The sequence below is a fragment of the Eumetopias jubatus genome, unplaced genomic scaffold, assembly GCF_037043125.1.
Source record: "Eumetopias jubatus isolate StellerSeaLion01/CBP00866 unplaced genomic scaffold, mEumJub1_p1.0 scaffold_2, whole genome shotgun sequence".
Taxonomy (NCBI): Eukaryota; Metazoa; Chordata; class Mammalia; order Carnivora; family Otariidae; genus Eumetopias; species Eumetopias jubatus.
In genome coordinates, this window is record NW_028274808.1 from 181,064,860 (window position 1) to 181,085,562 (window position 20,703).

Genomic DNA, 20,703 nt, shown 5'->3' on the forward strand with positions numbered 1-20,703 from the left:
TTTTTCCACTTGGCCTTAAAATGTCATATTTAAAATTAATACCAACAACATCTTACATTTGCTTGGTGCTTTGCAGTTAAAAATCAATCACTTTCAAATATATCTTCTCATTTAGTCTTACTCAACCTGGTAAGGTAAACAAGAACAAATACAATAATTTCCTATTGCCCGCCCCTCATACCCTCCACCCCCTCAATTACAGATAAGAGGGATTAAATTATCTAGGGACTCACTGCTAGGACAAGAACTCAGTCTAGAGTTTTTCTACTAGACCACTACATTTCTGTTTTGGAAAAAGGCTTATGCATATTCTCTTAAAGAAGCCAACAATGGGCATAGCTGTATACAGTTGACCTTAACCATTTAAAACTCCAACAGGGAAGAAAGGAAGACAGTAGTCAAAGGTGTGTGCTTATCTTCATGATGAATGTGCATTTGCACACACCCAAATGGCAAAGCATATGATTATAACTGAATCACTTTCCAAAAGCAATGAAATGGGGTTTCTCAAGAATCAATCACTGAATAATAAATTATTATTTTGTTTTCAATAAGCACCGATGAATAAAGCATAAAGATTTTCAAATTAAGAACTAATTCTATCAAACTCCATCACACTTGCAGTCTTGTGCTAAACCTCAGAAATTCCCTAATTTATATATACTCTTCAAATAAAAGACTCAGGAAATACATCTGGACAAAACCTAATACAATTCTAGGCATTCAGTAAGAGCATCAATCTCTTGATTCGAAGTTGTGTTGAAATTTTGACTTTTTTTTTTCACATTCTATCATTCCAAATTACAGAAATGGTAGGTCTTTAGGAAGTGATATAAAATAAAACCCTTCACCTACAATAAAGACCAAAATAAGACTGATGCCCAGCATAATGTCTTCAGTTCTAAAATGAATGTCTTATCGTACCTCCCGCTAGTTTCTCAGCTGCTCTGCCCTGGAAGTAAATCTTGTTAAACCAAGATTCAGCAGAAGCGGATATGCCTTTGATTTTTCATTCCCTTCATTAAATCCGTGGGTGTCCTCTCTGCATTCTTCCAAAGTGACAGACTCCGGCAGCATCAAGTCTTCTAAGCAAGAGGTGGAAGGTTGAGGAGTTTGAAGAGATCACTCTGTAATTTTCTTTTTTCGGAAAGTGATGAAGAACATACTGTCAGATGGAGACAACTGGATTTGACCTGCCCCACTGAGACCTTTCAGGGAGAAATAAAGTGGAAGGGGATCTAGAAGATGTCCGGTGAGAGAAAAGTCGTTAAGAACACTAAAGTACGTTTGAATTCCATTACCTTTTTCAAATCTTCCCACATTCTACGCCACCCCTGGCTCTGAGTGAAGAGCAATTTACAAGACAAAATGATACATTATCTAGAGATAAATTTGCAAACTGACAGAAGAAAATTGTCCCAGAGGCTACATTACCTCTTCAAGTTTATTACAGTAGCTTGAGTTCTTATTGCATATATTGTTACATGCCTTTTACAAGTCAGGAGTATATATATATAGTATGCTCAATTTAGCAGAAGTTATGTCTATTGCTTCTCTCTTGAAAATCAGCAGCATGCAGTGCAATATTTGGTGTGCGGAGTTATTGTTTCAAAAAGTGAAAAACTACTTAGGTTTAAATGAAGAGGGAACATGATCTTTATTGGCTTATATGCAAAGTTTCATTTTGGTTTTATGCAGTTTGCATAGTTCATGATTATTTTCTAATGAAAAACTAGATGTGTTGTCAGTGACCTTGAAGAAGATCAGGTGACAGTAGCAAACAGAAAAATTTGAAGAAGAGGCATAACTTTTAAAGTAGAAAGGTCAGCAAGAACTGCCTGAAACAAAAAAACAGAAAGAATTATTAATATCAGTATTCTAATGGGCAAAGGAAGCCACAATAGAAACACCACTGCAATGTAAGTCTGGCATTGACACCCTCTCTAAGATCTTCACGTGTGTCCTAAATCTGCACTGAAGCTATAACCTCCCTTCTCTTTTCTGAACATCTTAATGTTAGAACATGTGCAAAATGCTAAAATGTGCAGTAGAAAGTAACCTGGACTTTTGCTTTGAGCCTTCTTCAAATATACAAAGTAGCAGGAGCTTATAAGAGGTCTAACATTTCAACTTGCTTCTATAAATAAACGTACATTGTGAATCTTGGTCCCGTTATTCTAGTATACGGAGTATCTGGCTTCAGGAAATCATTTTGAGATGGAACTAATGTTTATTCAATTGCAAGATGCATAAACATCCTCTTCCCTTTAAACAAAGAATGTAGGCAGCTATTTTAAGGGTAAAATTTAAATTTCTATGAGAGATAACAAATAGAGTAATATGGTAAGCCACTATTTAACTGAACTATGTTTCAGGTATAAATTATACTATTGAAAAGAAACCAGCTTTAAAGAATTAACTCATTATTAAAAATAACCAAAAAACCTTGTATCTTTACTGTATCATCTGAATGCATGGTCTTTAACTCTCTCAACTCGTTTTTCCTTGTCCTAGCAGAATACATGGATGTGAACAATAACAAGAAAATGCAATCGAAGCCCCAGTAGCTGCTACTAAAATTTCTGGGTATCTTGGTTCCCCCATAATGGTTATAATGGTTTCCTATAATAATCTTGTTTGTGATTCCTTCACAAGAAGATTGTCTTCAACTGATTCAGGAATCTTGAGTACTTAATATTACTTAGCTTGAAACTTACAGGTTTTACCCGAGTTAAAAAACTAGGCAATGAGTAATGTGTATCCTATGCATCTGAGACCACAGGGCCTGGGCCTGGCAATCTCTCAGGGACTATTCCCAGCCCCTCCGAGTGAAACTTATCCTTACTTCGGCTGCAGCCAGTGATGTCACCTCCATCAGGTTCACTGCTCGGAAAGCAAACACAGCAGCCGCCAGCACTGGAAAAGAACGCATACTATTTCAACTGCTGGACTACCCATCAGCCTGACACACTGACTGCTATGCCCACACCTGCCCCCCACCAGGAGGGCTCAGAGCTTGCGATTTACATGACTGCCCACAGGCATTCTGAGTTGAGGCCTTGTGATGAACGGAAACTGTCTGCTCCGGAGGACAGAGTGCCGGATGGCTAGATAGACCGAATCCCACAGGTTTGGGAAAAAGGAAAATTCAGTGGCCTTAAAAGAGCCATTTTCAAATTGCTTCTTTCCTACCTATGACTTAAGCCTAAGTTCTTAAATATAAATAAATATATAACAAATATAATAAATACAAATAAAGGTTTATTTTAATGCAGGTATTTCTTACTAATGCAACAGGATTCTGAAAAGTTATATGGAGACTGTATTTGTAAATTTATCAGATCATGCTTCGTATCTATCAAGGGTGTATCCTGATAGACATGTGCAATAAAGCCTTTTCTTAAAAAATATTTTTCTAGGGGCACCTGGGTGGCTCAGTCAGTTAAGCAGCTGCCTTTGGCTCAGGTCATGATCCCAGGGTCCTGGGATCGAGCCCCACGTCGGGCTCCTTCCTCAGCAGGGAGCCTGCTTCTCTCTCTCCCTCTGCTGGCCGCTCCCCCTATTTGTGCTCTCCCTCAATCTCTATCAAATAAATAAATAAGATAGGGCTGTGCGGAGAGCTGCTGTGGACTGATCCTGAAATTTACATTAATGTTGGCTATAGGAAAAAGAAGTTGAAACTTTGAAAAAAAATCATAGGACACCTTAAGGGTCAATACTGTACATGTAGTAGACAGCAACATTTGGATTTTTGTTTCTATCAATCATATGCCTATGACAAGAAAATAATGCTAACGTGTAATCCGTCTTATTATATAATCTGTCATAAAACCCCATGTGAGGGAATGCATCATCATGAACAGCAAAAGGACCCGAATAAGAGGCAGGTACCCTGACAAGGAGATGGTGCTGCCTAAAGATGACTCTTGACTTCTCCCTTGTTTTGTCTTTTTTATCACCAGTGGTGGTAGTTTCCTCCCCATCCAATAAGTCCTTGAAATTTAGGAAATAAATGGTAAGGACTCCTCAAAATTATTTGGAAGACTGGCTCCTAAGTATATGGCATCGCTAATGCAAATATATATATCTTTAAATACATTTTTACTATGGGAATAATAATAATAATGCTAATGATAATTCACAGCAACTCTATGAGTTAAGGACCACTGCTAGCCCCATTATATGAAGATGGAAACTGAGGCCCAGTGAGTTTGGAGGACATGTTCGGAGTCCCACAGGTAGAAAATAGTAGAGTGAAAACTTAACCTGGCTCTGGAGCCTGAGCATCTAACCATTCACTCTGTGATGACTTTATTGAGATTGAAAGTAAGTAGTAATGACTCTTCCCTGACATGAAAATCTGGGTGCTTTCCTATGAATCGACATCTCTGCTGTCCTTCAGAATGGTTTTCCAGAGATGGCCTGAAGCATGATGCTATGGTGATCCTGGGCTCTGACAGGTAAGTGGTTGTTGTGCCTGAGGAGAAGTCAGCATCCAGACCTCTTAATTTCCCCAGACAGACACTGAGTGCAACCAGACCAGACTGGGAAACACAGGCATTTTTCTAGGGTAAAACAGATTGTGGACAGCCTGGCAAAAAAAAAGAAAAGCATTGCAACTAGTTAGACAGGAGAACTCTGAGGACAAAAAAAAGATGGCACCAGTAAAACAAAATTTAAAAAGTCAAATCAGCTGGGATTATTTAATGTGTAACAAGGGATACCAGAGATCAGGGACAAAAAATTTACCTTTTAACAAAAAAGGAGAAAACTTAAGTACTTTAAAGTCACTAAGCTTCTAAATTTATAAGAATATCAAAGAAAAGAATTTCTGTGGACCAGCAACTTCTTTATAGATTTTTAAAATCTGGAATCATTTTGACAATGGGGACATCTGAGAAGCTAAGGAGTGTGATTGCTACTTCCTTTTTTGTGTATAATTTAATAGAGTTGGTGAAAGCTTGACAGGATGGCCAAATTTTCTGCTGTAGCAGGAAAGAGTTTTACATGGCGGGAAATTGTTTTTCCAAAGGTAGATAAGAGGGGGGAAAAAAAGATCAGTTTGCTAATTGACCTCAGCATCCCAAGTGCTTATGTGCTCATAACCTTTATTTATCTTGGTGTCACATCACAGAAGTTCCTTTGCGTCTGCTTCATGTTTGATTTGCCCAGCCCTTCCGCAGAACACGTTTGTTTGCCAAGGAGTAAAGATCTCCACTTTGGGATATTCTCAACTGCAATCATGCTTCACAGGAAATAGAGAAACTCTAATATTTACCTGTCGTCTTTTAAGCTATTCTCATCGCTTTAATTCTAAGCAACTCTATCATAAGCATTAAGACCCTTGTGCTTTAAATTGTTTTTCAAAAGACCCTAATTAATTCAAAATTAAAGCCAGTAATATTTACTAACAATTTCTAAAGACTATATAATGACTAACTTGAGCAAAAAAGGTGGTTCCAAAATATCCATTCCAAAAAATGTCTGAAATAATAAAAACTACTTTGGGTATGCCTACACGAAATGGTCTACTCCATGGCTCTTTATCTGGATTCATGGTAGGGGAGTTCCTACCAGTCTAGTACCATTTCTAGATGTTCTATAATTCTTCTCTGTTGATTTAAAAAAACACTCAGGGAAAGTGGATGGATGCTACAGTGCAGACTGCATTTCTACCTCTACAGCAGTAACATTTTTATTAATGTATTGAGCTCACAGCAGAGTGCCTAGTTTAGAGCAAATGCATTATTCAACATTCATTTATTTCTCTCTCACTTGAGTTTGCTGGGGGGTTTTAAGTCACAAAATGAGAAAATTTAAATTGGAAGCGGTCTTGAAGGTCTTCCAATTCAACATTTCTTTCACAGTAGAAAACCTCTTAACCTTTGGGTGACAGTCAAAAGCCCATTCTGTTTTGAAAAATCTTAATTATTACTTTCTTATACTGAATCCCCCTAACATGCTCTAATATCTTTTTTTTTTTTTTTTTTTGAGAGAGAGAATGAGATAGAGAGAGAGCATGAGAGGGGAGAGGGTCAGAGGGAGAAGCAGACTCCCTGCTGAGCAGGGAGCCTGATGCGGGACTCGATCCCGGGACTCCAGGATCATGACCTGAGCCGAAGGCAGTCGCTTAACCAACTGAGCCACCCAGGCGCCCCGCTCTAATATCTTTTTGAAATGATACAAAAAACTATACACAACACTCTTCAAACTTTATGACATACCCAGACGAGGTTTATTTGCTGGAAAGTCTAAAATCCTGTTGCCTGAGAAATGGTAGCAGAAAACAAGGCTTCTTAGCCTGGAAAGTAGAAGCTTTGGGGAAAGGCAAGAGTAGAAAAAACATGATGATGACCGTGGTTTAACAGGAGTACATTTTAACAAGGTATATTGTCCAGAAGTGAAATAGGCTATGTTGTCAGACAAGGACTCCAACACTGAGAGTTCAAGCAGAGGATGAGAACTGCCTATCAGAAACATCTAAAAGAAGTCACAGAATTCCTCTACCTCTAGATTATAAGTATCACTGCCATTCAGCCAAGAGAAATGAGGGCAGACCCTTCTTTTCTAAGTCATACCTGTGTGGGCTTAAAATCCAGTTGAGATAGAAAGATAGTAGGAATTGTTAACAACATCAGTAAGTGGAATCTCTGATTACACCAAGGGAGATGTTTATCTTTATGGCACTTTATTATTACTGTAATTTTCCTTTTTGAAATGCCATACAATTACTCTAGACCTCTCAGCATTCAAGAATATGTTAATATGGTACCTAAAGAATCTTCTGCAAGAAAAGGGTCCTCTTCAATTAAGCATTATTTCCACAAACCCAGAGAGGTATCTTCACAATGCTATCAATATAAGGTAAGGAAATGATGTTCTCACGCAGGTTAAATAATTTATTCAATATTACACAACTGGAAAAGGTTGGGCCCAGCACTCTGCCAACTTTTCTGCTCTCCACTCATTGTTGTGAAAACCTTGTGCTATTTATTTGAATTTCCTGATAACCCCAATGATTAAAAATAACTGAGCCTATTTTGTATAAGAGAAGCAAAATAATATAATTAATAAGAAATCTGTGCCCTATGTATTATCCTACAGTTGTCTTGTGTGTATATTCTATTGTAAGAACTGCTTAATTATAAATAAGAGATAAATCTGTGGCTTCCTGAAAAAAAAAAAAGAAAATTTTTTTTTTTTGGCTTAAGAGAATACCTAAAAGGGGAAACTCAACCACCAGAAGTCAGAGACTGTTAGCAAAAAGGAAAAGGTTTTGAATTCAGTAGAAGCTGAAGTCCAGAAGAGCTAAGATTTCCATTCTGTAGAGAGGCTCTGTGTCAGTCTGCATTTTAGGCAGTGGTTGGGAAGGGGCACAGAACAGACGCTGAGATATCTGGGGAGCCAGGAACAGAACTGCAGTATACACGCTACACAGACTTCACAGGTGCTGAGGGATAGTAAGCCCTTGCTCAACTAGAAATGAGGGAGGAGAAATGGACTTCCCTGGGAGCAAAGAAGAAAGACACCAAGAAAGAAGGAATATACCAGTGTTGGGATGTTACACATAAGTATCTAGATCTCAGAACTTCAGTACTTGTTTTCTAAGGCAGATAGATCTATTAAATATTTATGAGTTAGAAACGACAGATAACTATAGACTCAAACTGCAATTACAGATGATGAATGTTAGAAGGGAAAGGGGCTTTATTATAGAAACGTGTGTTTTACAACAAGCACTTATTACCAGCAAGAATTTCCAGGGAGTTGTATCCTAGGATTCTATCCCACAAAAGCAGGAGTTGATCTGTAGCTAAGTATCCAGAGAAAGCTCGAACCATCCATTTAAAGGATATGCGAAGTCTGTAAACAAAGAAAAAAGAAAATACATTTTACCAGTGGCTTTTCTTATTACAAAAAGGCAATATCAGAAGAGTCAACCAATTCTATTGTTTAGGTAACTTCTCTGTGAGGCTTAGAAATCACCTATGCATTTAAATCTTACATGCTCTCTTAAAAGCTGCAGAAGGGCAATGGTGAGAAACCATGAGTCTTCAAATTAGTGGTCTCGACATATTAAGAGGAAAAATTATATCTGCTATGTTATAGTTCAGCCTTTAGAAAACTCACTCACTTCTATGTTCTGTTTTTCAGGGTCTGAACTAATTAGCTATGGATGAGGTGGTCTTAAGAGTCAACAGTTCTTAATAGTTTGAATCATGATTATTTGAATTTTTATTCCAAATACTTAAAAGAGTGCTTGGTAGCTGTATACTTTTCCAATTCAATGAATTATATCCCATTTTTCAGTCAAATGGCTACAAAGGATGAATAAAATAAAACAACAGGCAGAGTCTTTGAAGACAAAGAAAAATAGTTTTAAAGCTATAAAGGACCTTAGAACTAGATTTCTGATTTCAAACCCTTCATTTTAAAGGGGAGGTTATCAGAAATCTGAAAGGTCAACCAGAAAATTCAACTGATTTTGAAAAAAAAAAAATCCTAAGAGATATAAGACTCCATTATTTACAAGTAGATTACATTACAATAATAATTTCTCTCTGCAATCAGGAAATGAACTCTGTAGCTTTGGTGCCTTATGAGAGAAACCAGTCCCTCACACTTCTGTACTATCTATTAGCATCTAAACATCACTTGACTGCCCCTGGGTGGTGCTAGGCAAACTCTTTGCTGGAGCTGTTATAATATTATGTAGATAGTATCTGTGCTATTTTCTTAAAGCAAAAGAAAGGGACCTAGAGATTGCCATTGTTGATGTGGTATTAATTCTCTTAAGAGAATTAAGAGATTCTTAATTAATTTAATTCTTAAATTCTCTTAAGAAAGTTTTGGCCACCTGATATTTTAAATTAAAAAGATCATTTGACTTTTTAGTCTAAATTATTAATGTCATCCAGTTTCATTTTACTGGATCTCTCATAGTCTTACTAGAACAATAGCACCACACATTGTGCCCCCTCCATATACAGTGCAGAATTAGTTTCTTAGAAATAGTTTATTGAGGTACAATTTATGGATAGTAAAAATTTACCCTTATTAACACACAGTTCTATGAGTTTTGTTAAGAACCAAATGGAAACTGTAAAACTGAAAAATACAGTAACAAAAACAAAACAAAAAACATCCCTCATTGGATAGATCTAATGGCAAAATGGTAATGAGAGAGAAAAGAGCCAGTGAATTTGAATACAGATCAACAGAAAGTGTCTCATCAGAACCATAGAGTAAAAAGGATTGAAAATAAAATGAATAGAGTTTCAGGGACCTCTGGGATGAGACCAAAAGTTTCAACATTTGTATCACTGGAATCCTAGAAGAAAAGGAGAATAAGTATGGCGCAGAAAAAAATATTTGAAGAAATAATGGTTGAAAATTTCTTAAATTTGGTAAAAGACATAAGCTTACAGATTCAAGAAGCTCAGCAAACCCCAAACAGGAAAAACACAACAGAAATCCATGCCCAGCCACATCATAATCAAACTGCTGAGAACTGAAGACAGAGAGAAAAAATATTTTTCCCTGAAATGTTTGGCAGAATTTACCAGTAAAGCCATCCAGGCCTGGAGTTTTTTTTTGAAGGTAGAATGTGATTAATTAAAAAATGTATACTGTAAACCCCAGGACATTGTTATGGACTGATTGTTTCTGTTGTCCCACCCCTCCATTCATATGTTGAAACTCTCCCCTGCAGTGTCATGGTATTAGGAAAGAGGTCTTAGGGTGGTAGTTGGAATGAGATGAAGTTATGTGGGTGAAGCCTTCAGGGTTGGGATTAGTGCCTTCATAAGAATCATGAGAGAGCTTGTTTCTCTTCTCTGCTCTCCAACCATGTGAGAATACAGTAAGAAGTCAGCAGTTGCAGCCTAGAAGAGGGTCCTCACTAGAACTCAACCATGCTATCACCTTGATCTTAGACTTTCGAACTGTGGGAGATGTTTCTGTTGTTTATAAGCCACACAGTTTATGGTAATTTGTCATAGCAGACTAAACTAAGACAGGCATCTATCAAAAAAATGTTTTAATAAAGGTATATAAAAAAAGAAAGGTATAAATAATAATCCAATAGTAGAGATAAAATGTAATAAAAATATTCAATTCAAAAGCAGGCAGGAAAAGAGGAAAAAAAGAATGAAAAGACAAATAGGGGCATCTGGGTGGTTCAGTTGGTTAAGCTGCTGCCTTTGGCTCAGGTCATGATCTCCAGGGTCCTGGGAACCAGCCCCGAACTGGGCTCTCCACTCAGCAAGGAGCCTGTTTCTCCCTCTCTCTTCCTGCCGCTCCCCCTGCTTGTTCCCTCACTCTCTCTGTGTCAAGTAAATAAATAAAATCTTAAAAAAAGAAAAAAGACAAATAGAAAATGTCTACCAAGATAGTAGATGGTATCAATTGATATAACTTTAATTCAATAAAATCAATTATAAATGTAAATGGAATAAACACTCCAATAAAAAGACAAATTGCTGCACTGGAAGACCCAACTATACTTTTGACAAGAAAGGCACTTAGAAAATAAAGAAATTGATAATCAATACATTAAAAGTAAAAGGACAGAAAGAATATACCATACAGATTGTAACTGAAAGAGAGCTGGGATGGTTTTTATCAAACACAGTAGATTTATTACCAGGAATAAAGACATTAAATAATGTTAAAGGGGGGGGTAGGGGGATGGGTTAGCCTGGTGATGGGTATTGAGGAGGGCACGTTCTGCATGGAGCACTGGGTGTTATGAACAAACAATGAATCATGGAACACTGCACCAAAAACTAATGATGTAATATATGGTGATTAACATAACAATAAAAATTAAAAAAAAATAAATAAATAATGTTAAAGGGATCAGTTCTTCTAAAAACAGAGCTTCTAATGCATGAAGTAAAAATATACATAGCAATGAAGGAAGAAATAGACATATTCACAATTATAATTAGAGACTACCATTTCTTGCTCAACAATTAATAGAAAAAGTAGACAGAAAATTAAGTTTGTAAAGGCTTGAACATTATCAAAAACTTGCCTTTGTTGCCATTTACAGAAAATTCTGCTGAACACTAGTAGAATATGAATTCTTTTCAAATGTACTTGGAATATTCACGAAGACAGATCACATTATGGGCCATATAACAAACTCCGACACATTTAAAAAAATTGAAATCTTATGAAGCATGTTATCTAATTGCAACATAATTAAAATAGAAATCAATAATAGAAAGGTATCATAACTTTCCAAATATTTAGAAATTAAACAACACACTTCTATATAACCCATGGTCAAAGAGAAAGTCACAAGAGAAATTAGGAAACACTTCAAGAGGTGCCTGCGTGGCTCAGTCAGTTAAGTGCCTCACTCTTGATTTTGGCTCAGGTCATGATCTCAGGGTTGTGAGATGGAGTCCTGCATCAGGCTCCATGCTCGGGGGGTGGGTGGGGTGGGTGGTAGTCTGCTCAAGATTCTCTCTCTTCCTCTGCCCACCCCTCCATCCCCCTCTCATGCATACTCTCTTTCTCTCGAAAGAAAGAAAGAAAGAAAGAAAGAAAGAAAGAAAGAAAGAAAGAAAGAAAGAAAGAAAGAAAGAAAGAAAGAAATGAAAAAACATTGTGAATTGAATGAAAATGAAAACACAACATATCAAAATTTGTTGTGTGGAGGTAATGTAGTGCTTTGAAGGCAATTTATAATAATATTGCTTATATTAGAAAAGAAGAAAGGTCTCAAACTAATGATCTTTTACCTTAAACAAGAAGACAAGAGCAAAATAGACCTAAGGCAAACATAAGGAAGGAAATAATAAATGTAAGAGCATAAATCAATGAAGTTAAAGACAGAAGAATAGAGAAAATCAAAGAAACCAAAACATGGTTCTTTCAAAGAAGAATAAAATTAATAAAGCTCTAGCCAAAGAAGAAAAAAGAGAGAGAAGATACAAATATCAATCTCAAGAATGAGAGAGGTGTTGGTCACTGTGATTCTCTAGATATTAAAAGGTTAATTAAGAATATTTAGGGGGGACGCCTGGGTGGCTCAGTTGGTTAAGCGACTGCCTTCGGCTCAGGTCACGATCCCAGGGTCCTGGGATCGAGCCCCGCATCGGGCTCCCTGCTCAGCGGGAAGCCTGCTTCTCCCTCTCCCACTCCCCCTGCTTGTGTTCCCTCTCTCGCTGTGTCTCTCTCTGTCAAATAAATAAATAAAATCTTAAAAAAAAAAAAAAGAATGCACGTACGCAGAAAAAGGAAACTAACAAAAAAAAGAATATTTAGGGAATATTATGAACAACTTTATGTCCATAAATATAACTTAGATTAAATGAACAAAGTACAAAGCTTATTCAAGAAGAAATAAATAACCTGAATAGTCCTATTATCTACTGAAGAAATTAAATTCTAATTAAAAACCTTCAACAGCATCAGTTCTAATTCATAAAAGCCTCTGAAAAATTGATTTCTAGCTTGACAATTAAATTTTTGTACTTTCTTCTGCATAAGAATTTTAATGTTTGCCATAAGTCATTGAAATAAATTCGTTCCTTTTCATGATTAAAGTACATAAATAGCTAGAAAAAATCAGGGCTTTAGTTTCTAGCAGTGAACTAGATGTCTTCATCCTCGTAAAGCCTCATCATATACAAATATTCATTTCACAAGAGTAAAACAGAGGCCAATTTACTACAAGTTTAAGAAAAAAAGACATGTGCAACATAAAATATTTCTGCCACATTCTTGTTTTATAATCTTAATCATTAACAGAATCTTGTTTTTTAATGGCTACAAAGGAAAGAGTATAATCTCAGTGTTATCAATGGATGATATGAAGTAGTGTTTTATAAAAGGTATTTCTAAGATCTAAGATGTCTGAAATTCAATGGTGCTTTAGAGAAAGTATATATATATATGTATATATATGTATAAAATTTTATGTATATGTATAAAATCCTTCACTATTGAAACAACTTCATGAGGTAGGAATTCTCTTGATTTTAAAGATGAGGAAGTTGAATTATCTTGATTTAAAGAAAGAAAATGAGACTTAGATGAATTAAATAATTTTATCAGGATTATGTAGTTTAGTAAATAGAATTTAAATCCTGGTCTGTCTCTTAAACCCACCCCCTCATCCATCCGTCCATCCATCCATCTGATGTGGATTCAAGTGTGGAGTAAACTAAACTATTGTATTTCCCATTAACTACATTTGTGGTCTCAAAGAGTTAATGCTCCTTTCAAATATGCCCTGCCAATAGGGGAAACTGGTTTCACAGAGGGGAAGAAGTGACAAAACATTAATAAATCATTTAGAAACTTCTGTTGCCTTAGACATTGTTATTTTAAAAAAAGAGAAGAGAACCAATAATATTGAAGTCCAGAGGTACCATACCTACATGTTCACTGATAACTCATATGGAGATAAATGAACAAATGTTCAAACTTTTAGAACAAAATAATCACAGTGTACAATCATTACTAGGTTAATTGATCTAGTTTCCTTTAACAAAAGACAGCAAACTTTAACTTATATAGCTTTCATTAAGTTGTTCTCTGATAAATTTAGCCTAAACTGACTTAATTTTAGTATTATCACATTTCTTATGTAGTATTTGTGTTCACAAATTTTTGCCTCAATTTTGGCCAACACCTTTCCTTATGAATAGAAATTAGTTCATTTTGGTGATTCTTATACCAGGCACAAAAATCTCAGCAAATAAGAATTTATTAGGATTTTGGAAATTCTTCCAAGAATTTTTGGCACAATGTAGAGCTATACTCTATTACTTGATAATTTTTGTTTTATTGGAGAAATTGTTAGTTTAATTTCTCTAAAGAATTACTGTATCTTTAAAGGTGCTTTACAATGATGTAACAGAACTTTTTGATGTCAATCTATTCTTCAATTAGGAGAGAAAGGTACTCACGGTTGAGCCCCAATTTCTCGGAGATGATAGAAGAGCTGGGGGAGATAGGTTTGAAGAAGAGTTTCAAACAGCAAACAGAGGGACACAATACCCTGGATATAATAACAAAACACAAGAGAAATACATATTTTAGTATTTAAAAATTAACTCTGGCAATAAATTATTCAAATGGAAATGAAAAAATTATCAACATAAATATTTTTTATATTGTCTAAGAGTAAAAAACAGGAAATGCTCTAATGATCTCTAATACTTTGTTTTTTAAAGATTTTATTTATTTGACAGAGAGAGAGAGACAGCGAGAGAGGGAACACAAGCAGGGGGAGTGGGAAAGGGAGAAGCAGGCTTCCTGCTGAGAGGGGAGCCTGATGCGGGGCTCGATCCCAGGACCCTGAGATCATGACCTGAGCCGAAGGCAGTTGCTTAACCAACTGAGCCACCCAGGCACCCCTCTAATACTTTGTTTAAAGATACATTTTTTTCCCTATTTATGGATACTTACTAATATAGGTATGCTAAGGAACCTCCTTTTTAACACAATAGGATCCCCATATAATCTGGTGTATAATATTCAGAGAATCCAAGGAAAACATCATTTTATAGAAAACCTGCTACTTTGTAGGCCCTATTTTATCACTTATGTCCAGCAAACTAGTTTTTCCTGGCTACATTCCAGTTTCCAGGTATTTCTCTGGTACTATAGCCACACCCTTGACTCTCTCCCTCCATATGTCCCTTCCCTTCCGGCTGCCTCACCCATCCAGGAAAATATTTCCTGCTTTTCTCACTCTTTCTTTGAAATCCATTCCCAGGGGAAGACTGACTACAGACTGTTTGAAATTTGCATCAGGAAGTTATCAAACAAGCATGTTTCATTACCTTAGTATAAAGATATATATATATATTTATTGAAATCTACTTTGTATAAGGGCATTATTTGTAGAGGACAAGAAGTAACGAATTTAAGCAGATGGTTTTTCAAGTGCATTTATTACTTGACAAATCTGAATAAAGTCTTTCTTGTAGCTCAACATTCCTCAGGGTTGATCTTTGTGAGGAAGTTTTTAATCCTCTTTGTGAGTTTCTAAGGAAAAAAAGGCTGGCATGGTTCCAAATAGTTCAGTCTGGCTACAAGCCAGAAAAGGAGCTGACTGCCTGTAAGTCTATTCCACTGAATAAAGAAAGGGCAAGAGGCAGGGCTGACCCCACCAATTCAAAGAGAAAGGACACCTCAAGGTCAGCATGAAGCTAGAGAAGGAATATCCAGGGTTGCTCGATGTCAAGATTCAGTGCTCTGCACAAGGAAAATACTGTGGGTGTATACTGGGCAGCCAGTTAAAAAAAAATTTTTTTTTAACTCTGAAGCATAAAATGATACAGAATATGAGAGTAAGAAATCTGAGGCTAAAAATGAGGTTATTAGAAAACAGAATTATTGGTATATTTCTGATTACTCTAGACTAAAAAATTAATGTAAGATAAGCACTAACTCTAGTTGTCTCACAGAACAGGAACCCAAGATAATTGGTGGTGCTTCATTTGTTCATCAGAGACATCCTGGATTTCTGTTACTTGTCAGCTTCTACTAGCAATGTAGGAGAGCAAAGTTGGAGACTGAGGGAGGTGGACTAGGAATACACAGGGTTAAACTGTGCAGGATAAAGAAAAGCAATTCAGTTTAATAGCAGTGACAGAGTCTTCTCTTCAGGGAAATCTGGTAGCCCTGGTACATTCCAATTTAGTGTTTCTTCTGGAGAGTCAGTTGAGTTATCCACAAGTAGACCACAGCAGGCCCAAAGGTGAAAAAAGGATAACTAAAGTAAAATAAATACTGTTTTTACTCAGGCTCATGGGTGGGGAAAAAAGATGTGATAAGGGACCAGCCAACATGAAATAGATAAAAATGTTAGACTCCCAATAGGCTCCTCTTGGACGTTCATATTGAGGTCAACGGAGCTATCTACTGAACACAAAGAAAGTACCCATGGTAACTGATAATTAGTCAAATATGAAATTGAAAAACAAGTGACAAATAAATGTTTGATTTTCATTAACAAAGAAGAAAGTATTATGATAATCACAACAACAATAATAAAAACAGCAGCCATTTATTTACTGAACACCCGCCAGGAGCCAAGTGCTACCGTGGTGCTCTGTAGCCCTACAGAGACGTATTAACCTCATTGCCTAGATGAGGACGTCAGTGCTCAAAGAGGGTAGGCATCCTTGTCAGTAATACAGACATTTTTATATGTGTTTTCTGTTCATATATAAAAGATAATGTAAATGCAACTGATCAAGACCCTTTTCCTCCCTAATTACCACCGTAAATACTTAAATATCAATTTCTTCTTCTCTTTCATTTATTCTGTAGAATGCTTGACATCACAAATTAAAATTTGTTGCTTTATAATTTAACTGAGTAGGAGACTTTTTCTTTTTTTTATTAAAGATTTTTATTTATTTATTTACTTATTTGAGACAGAGAGAATGAGAGAGAGAGAGAGAGCACATGAGAGGGGGGAGGGTCAGAGGGAGAAGCAGACTCTCTGCCGAGCAGGGAGCCCGATGCGGGACTCGATCCAGGGACTCCTGGATTATGACCTGAGCCGAAGGCAGTTGCTTAACCAACTGAGCCACCCAGGCGCCCAGGAGACTTTTTCTTAAGGAAAGAAAACAGATTAGAGTCTAATTTGATCCAATTTTTATGAACTTACAGAAGGATGAGAAGAGATGGAATGGAGTCTGAAGAAAAAACGCACATACATCTCACGGAATATCTGATACAATTTGGAAGGTTCATGGTAGAGAAAACAAAGCGGTGCAACTGAAAGAATAAAGAAATTAATTGATAACATTGCAGAACTATTAAAATTTTAGAAAATAAATTAATGAAACATGAAAGAATAAATCAGTATTTTATAGTAATATTCAAAGACAAGTTTAAAATCATATATATTGCTTTTTCATGTTGAAAAGGAAATATATACACATGTAAAAAGTTCAGTCATTAAAAATTATAAAGAAAGGGGTAATTAAAAACCACCATAATCCCAACTTAATGGAATGACACAATGGAATTACATACTTGTTCTGAGTAAGTGGTTGTTGCTAAGGTGTTTGTGGCTGCTTAACATACATTTCTAAAATAGTATAAAGAAACTCTATCAAACATTTTGCCTCATCTACTTCCTTAGGAACATTAAACCTTAGCCTACTTAAGTGACCAGACATGTGAATAAGCAGAGTCGGAGTCAATGTTGTATTTTGTTCCCTAAGAATCGCTAGATTTAAACCTTCATGACATCATTAATGTCCTCCAAATCACTCAAGTTCACTTTTTAAAAACTGTTTACTTGAAAAATTCTTGCAGTTGGAATTAAAATAGATAACACGCTAACATTTTTATTATTAGATTTAAAAATTTATATTCTTAACCTTTTTGGGGTTTTCTATTTTAAATTCCTCACATATTTATAAAAGAGAAATGTGCTGAAAGGTCATCATAACGTTATGTATTATGTTATGAAATTTTGGTTGCTCAAGAGAATAAAGCAGAGTGCCTTGTAATTCAAGCCTGTGATCAACACCATCAAGGGTAGCATAATGCAAAGTTCCTAGGTCTTCTGAACCCTTTTCGTTGTCTGCTAGTTTTAAAAGTCTTACGTTATGTCATTCACCATTATTGCCCGATGTTGAACACAGAGGGGCTTTTACAAAGAAAAGTGTTAATGTGTCGCTGATTCTTTTTATAAAAGTAAAACATTAAGGTATTTCTGTTTAGTGTAAAGGTGGGGAGATAGCAGTTGGGGTGACAACACTCTTCAACATGTTTAAATGTAATATGTGACAATTTAAACATTAAATTGCATTAAGGTGCAGAGCATTCTTCCTTTTGCTCATCTTCATCAAGTTTCTTGCATTCCTCCTTCAGTGACACCTAAGGATGGAAAGGCATTCAGGGTTCTCACGCCTGCACATGCGCTTTTCACATGGTCCCTCGAGACGTGCGAGCCTTCAGTGAAACCTGCTGTCTATGCCAGCAGTCTGGAGAAAGCATAGACTCAAACTCAGTGTTGGCCCTCCCTTCACATTCTTTCTGACCTATTATTTGTTTAAAAGACTTAGGAGAATTAGTTCAGGAATTTAAGCAACCTCATTTTCCACCTATGAGAACTAAATATTAACATGTATCTCTAGTTTCCATCAGATTAGAACCTGGTCAACACAGAAGCACTTTCACAGTATGCTCTAATTTTAATTTGTTAAGCAACCATCATCTGAGAAATCGTGATGACCCTTAATTTTTAAAAAAATTTAATTGGAGATATAAACAAATACTAAACTCAGTGTTTAAAAATATTCACAATAACTTGTTAAGTGGGTGGGTGATGTGGTATAAAGTATGATCTTCGCGTTTAATTTTCTAAAGTGTGATAAAAACAGTGAATATTTTAAGGCTCAACTTACCATACATTGAAAATCCATGGAAAGGGATTACACCTAAAAAAAATTTAAAAATGTTTCTTTTCAATTAGTATACCCACTGAGTTATTGGTAAACTTCAGGGGATTAAAACTGAAAATAGAAAGGTTTCCTATTTTTGCTTCAACTTTGTTCATGAATGTCAGAAAGACTTAGTGACAGTAACCAACAACAACAAAATGCTTTTTAATACTTGTATAAAAACAAACTAGAAGTTTTCAATATATATCCAGTTAACTTTCTACTGATAATGTTGAAAAACTAAAACTATGAATATGTTACAAAACAAGACAAAAACAGAACAAGGCAGATCACAGAACTAAGTTTAAGAACAAATTATAATGGTCTCAGAAAGTCAATAGATTATGTGCTTCCTGAAACAACTTCATCCTGTATATTAGAATCCAATCTGTTAAAAAGATAAGTGGTTGGCTTACACAAACCAGCTGGGTAACCTCAGGAAAGTCACCGAACTTCCTGAGTTACAGTAACTGCTTGTCATGCACAGGAACTAAGACTGTCTCTGAAATATCATCTAGCTCTAAAATTCTATGTTTAACAATTTTGCCTAGAGCAAATACAGAAAAATTTGTGAGATCTAAAGAAAACTGGACATAGGAGGACCTTCCAGTTTAAGAATCTTTACCAACTTAAAGGTCTTTTGCTTCTAGAAACTGAAAAAATTTAAAACCAGATTAGATTCACATTACAAGTCAACATTCCTAATGATGTGATAGCCACCAGCTCGAGTTCCAAGGAGCACTTAGAATGAGGGCCCACACACCATCTTTCTTCAAGTTTCTCTCTCTGCTTATATCTTTGGTTGAGTCTCTTTTTCTTCTTATGAATGATCATCTTTTTCTACCTTCCCTCTCTGCTGCTTAATTTTATTTCTTTTACTAATTATAGGCTTTTAACAAATAATAAAAAAGTCTGTCTTTTCTAACTTTCCTACAATAAAATTGTTGACATCTGAAAAAAAACTGAGAGGAAAATGAGTTAATAGACATATTTTGATGCTTTACAGAAATGTAAATACATATTACAATAGGTACTAAATACTACATCTCAAAGCAGGTGGCTATTGTACCAAATCCCTATATCCTTACTGCAAAAACCCTTTTTCTTTCCTCTGTAAGCTACTGCAGCAACATTTGAACAAGCAGGTTAAGGTAGTCAGAAATGGAGGTATTACTATTAATATTTTCATCTTCTACAAATATGTATTAAGGATCTGCTAAGGATAGGAATACCCTAGTCCAGATAAGCCACTTCTAATTAGGAAGCTTATTGTGAGTGAATTCATGAACTACCAAGCAGGGAAAAGGGATGCATACATTAAGACGACTAGTGGCTAATTGCACTTCCCTCACATTTTCCTCAAGTTCTGAAATCTACAGCTGCTCTATAAGCAGCTAGGTTATAAGCTATTTGAGGCAAGGGGCACAATTCATACTGTGTCTTATCTTCAGCACCCAGCACAGTATCTTTTACAAAATGAGATATAAACTGATGGAAATTTGAGCATTTATAATCAAGTCTTTTAAATAAAATGTTAAAGTACAACAGAGAACAAACTAATGGCTGCCAGGGGGAGAGAGTAGGGAGGGGGATAGGCAAAATGGGTGAAGGGGAGTGGGGGAAACAGGCTTCCAGTTATGGAATGAGTAAGTCATGGAGATGAAAGGGACAGCATAGGGAATATAGTCAGTGGTATCGCAACAACGCTCTATGGTGACGGACGGTCGCTATACTTGTGCGCACAACATAATGCGCAGACTCATCCAGTCACCCTGTTGGTCACCTGAAACTAATGTAACATTGCAGGTCAATCAATGATACTCACATAAAAAAAAAAATTAAAAAGTGAAAAAAACATTGAAGTGTAAGATTCATTTATGAATAAGTAATTAACATGTAGGACAGGAAGCTCTCAAAAACTCAGTGTTTAAATTAGAAATGGGCAAGAAGTCATACAGACATGAATATGAATTCTGTGTGACTCCAGGCAAGTTACTGACACTCTCTGAGTCTCTATTTTCATTTTTTAAAATGGAGATAAACAAGACCAACTTCACTGAGCTGTTCTAAAGCACCTGTGAGTTAATGTCCTTAAAGTGCAATAGTCTAGTATTTAGGACACAGGAGATGCTCAACAACCGTAGCTATTTTATGGTCTCAGAAGGGAGAGTACCACTTTTAAGTATCAGCTTAAACCTAAGAATATCTTTTTTTTTTTTTTTGTATTAGATAAGGGTTCACTTCAGCTTTATCAAGATTAACCAGGGCT

At 36.0% G+C, this 20,703-nt stretch overlaps 1 protein-coding gene across 2 annotated transcripts in view; it reads right to left on the bottom strand.

Annotated features, from left to right (window-relative positions):
- Window positions 1–1,458: 1,458 nt before the first annotated feature.
- TBC1D19 (TBC1 domain family member 19) overlaps window positions 1,459–20,703 on the bottom strand; it is a 146,152-nt gene continuing 126,907 nt past the window's right edge. For both annotated transcript variants that reach the window (XM_028088082.2, XM_088020868.1), the window contains 6 exons: window positions 18,399–18,431; window positions 16,646–16,755; window positions 13,929–14,020; window positions 7,748–7,863; window positions 2,846–2,916; window positions 1,459–1,838 (listed from right to left, as the gene is read on the bottom strand). In XM_028088082.2, the coding sequence (XP_027943883.1) occupies window positions 1,764–1,838; window positions 2,846–2,916; window positions 7,748–7,863; window positions 13,929–14,020; window positions 16,646–16,755; window positions 18,399–18,431 (497 nt within the window). In that variant the 3' untranslated portion in view covers window positions 1,459–1,763. The remainder of the gene's footprint in view (window positions 1,839–2,845; window positions 2,917–7,747; window positions 7,864–13,928; window positions 14,021–16,645; window positions 16,756–18,398; window positions 18,432–20,703) is intronic.